This window comes from Gastrolobium bilobum, unplaced genomic scaffold (assembly GCF_033153095.1).
Source record: "Gastrolobium bilobum isolate Gb01-03AN ecotype WA unplaced genomic scaffold, APGP_CSIRO_Gbil_v1 utg6076, whole genome shotgun sequence".
NCBI classification, from domain to species: domain Eukaryota; kingdom Viridiplantae; phylum Streptophyta; class Magnoliopsida; order Fabales; family Fabaceae; genus Gastrolobium; species Gastrolobium bilobum.
This window is the reverse complement of record NW_026896033.1, coordinates 133747-137009: the sequence shown is the minus strand read 5'-3', so window position 1 is coordinate 137009 and position 3263 is coordinate 133747. Positions and strand designations below refer to the sequence as shown.

Below are 3263 nucleotides of genomic sequence, written 5' to 3'. Positions count from 1 at the left end.
TAATTTGTATAAAAGTACGTAAAAATGAAGGAGTATAAATATCATTTTAAAAAATATTTATTTTCAGACTAGAACATGTTGTTGAGATATTCAAGTGTGATGAGTCTCACATTGGTTGGTAATGAGCTAAGTGAAGAGTATATAAGTGAAAAGACCCATGAACCCAATGCCTTAAGATTTTGGGTTGAAACGTGGTGTCGGATCCACTTGCTACGGTTGGTGTAGTCTTAGCTCATTGGTGGTGGCTCCCCGCCACGGGCTTCCCCTAGACCCGCTTGACATTGGAGTTTGAGGGAACAAATTTCCCAACACATATATATATTCATGACTTGTCCATATTCTGTTATTCTCCATTCTACCGAAGCAGGAATTTAGGGGACACATATGTTGCATAAGATTTTCGTTTTTTAATGGTCAATCCCAAAGGTGTAATGTAAGCTAGGCCTATCTTTTATTTTTATTTTTACTTAGGTTGAAAAAAAAAGGTTAATATCAAAGTAAATAATAATTGAAACGTCAGGCCAGCAAAAAATTTCTACTTCATATGACACGTAAGAAAATTTCATATATGCTGAACTAATATCTCTTCTATCATTGACCTGTTTGACCGAATGAGAAGTTATAAGCCCCAACCAAATTCTGGCCCCCAGTTAAAAGCCAAGGGTTTTTAAACCCTTGGACGTTAATGAGTTTATTGTTCCTAGTAAATAAATTTCTTTTGACGAACATAAAAATAAAATTAAATGGAATCTATATATATTTTTTTTATCTCTCCTCTTTTTATAATCCCACACATTTTTATACATTCATAGATTTTTTCTTTCTCTTTTTTGTTTCATGTGCTACACACACTTTTATGTGTATATAAAAAATAAAATTTATTTTCTACAATATATATTTAGTAGTAATCAATGAGTTTCCCTTTGGCATAACTTTAATGACTAGTGATCACACACAGGGTACTATCTAATACACTTAATTTGGATGTTCAGATGTGACGAAACTAGCAAATCCTGGGGCCATTATGCACCCAATTTTATAGTTGCCAATACTTGCCATGAAGTGGAAAAGGAACCCCAAAAAAAAAAAAAAAAAACTAAAGATGTGCCATTGAAAGTTTGCTCAACCTTTAAACAAATAAGCGCTGTCACAGAGAGTTTGATACTACGTTTGGAAGAAAGAACTGAACTAAGAAAGGATTAGCATACAACACAAGACACCACAGCATATCACAGCATCTGAATCCAACCTTGTAAGTACATTGTTCACCTTTGATTGAGGTACATATATGGACCCGTTATTGAAAGTTAAGATCAACCATCTGCAAAACAATATGAAGATTATTGCAAAAATGCCAAGCCATGATGATAAGTGAAGATATAAAAAAAAAAAAGTATTAAATCAAGAAGAAGTAGAACAATCAAAGTAATTGACATCAATTACCATGGTGGGTTCTGGAATTGAAGGTTTGAAAATCATGAGTAGAGGTGGGAATGGAAATTGAAAGTTGGGTAGTGGATGATTTATCATCCAAATCAAGCCATGATGAGCCTCTACCTTTGTGTGGCCATTCATCAAAGAAGCGATGAACGGTTTTTTCAGGTTCTTGTTTTCCCAGTTTCATCAGTGTCTCACACTTGATTTCACCACCTAATATATAGCAACCCTGATCTTGCTCTTGCTGTTGTTTTGAGCGGTCACTGAGGCTCTGAAGTTGCAAGTAAGAGTAATCATTTGACAAACCAGAGCAAGTCCTCTGTTTTGAAGAAGAACATGATGATGAAGAGTTCATAGTCAGTGGTGTGAATTGCCATGAAGAATCATCCATAGATGAAGCAGAGAAGCTTTTCATAATACCAGAAGGCTCTGTGAAGAAAGCATGCTCATCCACCTCCTCTTTCTCTCCATAAACATACCTATTTCTTTTTTCATAACAAAAAAACAAAAAACAAAAAACAAAAAGGTTGGTTTTTGGAACACTTGAAGAAAGTACTTAAATTAAAGCACACCATGAACAAGGTTGGTTTTTGGATCAACCTGCAGTCAGTGTTAGTTTGAGAGCAAGAGCCAGTGTCAAGAAACAAGGGAGCACTGTTGTTGTCTTCAAAAGACCTTGATGGTGGATGATGATAGAGAAAGGAGTGGTGGAGATTGGAACCATAACAAGAATGTTGATGGTGTGTTTCAGAAGGTGTAAGAGGTGAGAAAGATTGAGTGGTTGGGGTTAGTGAATGACTATTTTTGGTGATTGACGAGATTGAAGATGTTGAAGCATTTGTGTTTGTTGCTATTGTTGTTGTTTTCAAAACTTCCACAGGCTTTCTTGAACGGTTTTTCCCTCTATGCATGTGCCTCTCACAGTACTTTGAATCCGGGTATGCCTCTTTGGAGCACCTCCATTTCTTTCCGTCAGTTCTTCTGCACCTACCTGGTTCTGGGTCTATTTTTCTTCCCAAACCCATCTGCAGATAGTTCCATCCAACTGCAAATAATCACAGCCAAAACCCCTTTTGTCAAAAGAAACTTTGGTTATGCACTCTTGACTCTTGAGAGAATATATATATATATATATATATATATATATATATAGATATATAGATAGAGAGAGAGAGGGACTTACACTGTTGGGGCTGATTAGGCAAAAGCCTTGAGGAAAGTGGAGAATCCAAATAGCTTCTTTTGATAGTGAAGAGAAGATCAGGTGGGATGGTGATACCTGAAGCCATGTACTTGTAGATAAGAGCTTGATGTTCAAGCTCTTGCCACTGTGATGCAGTGAAGGGGAACCTGTTCCTTCCTGTGTTCATCATCAAACAAGAGAGTGTGGAAGAGGAAAACAAGGAGAAAAGAAAAAATATATAGGGAAACAGGAATCAAGAGAGATGGTATATAATGATATAAACAAATGAAACAGAACCTATTCTATTATTTATGATTTATGAGGAGAGGGAATGGTGTGTTTGTGGGCTATTAGTATTACAATAGTGAGTAGAGTAGGTATATTTATTTCAGGGACCATTGTGTTACAGAATCTTCTGTACATGGATAAAACTAATGGTTCTGATTACAGAGCTGCATGCTGATGCACTCTCTCTCTCTCTCTCTCTCTCTAACACACACACACATACTTTGTCTGCACCTCTCTGTTGATGCTGCTTCTGCAGCTAAGCTGTCTCTCTGGCAGCTCTTGTCTCTGACATCTCTCCGGAAATCCATAAACTAAAGGGTGAGGGAAAGAAAAGGTCCTAAAAACAAAAGAGGAA

The 3263-nt window shown here is 36.6% G+C and overlaps 1 protein-coding gene across 1 annotated transcript; it reads right to left on the bottom strand.

The window, feature by feature from the left end:
- Nucleotides 1-1149: 1149 nt before the first annotated feature.
- On the bottom strand, nucleotides 1150-2807 carry LOC133297395 (growth-regulating factor 1-like). The gene is made up of 4 exons (XM_061496529.1): nucleotides 2621-2807; nucleotides 2038-2482; nucleotides 1444-1922; nucleotides 1150-1321 (listed from the first exon to the last, which is right to left on the bottom strand). The coding sequence occupies exons 1-4, from the start codon at nucleotides 2805-2807 to the stop codon at nucleotides 1314-1316; spliced, it is 1119 nt and encodes a 372-aa protein (XP_061352513.1). The 3' UTR covers nucleotides 1150-1313.
- Nucleotides 2808-3263: the final 456 nt, after the last annotated feature.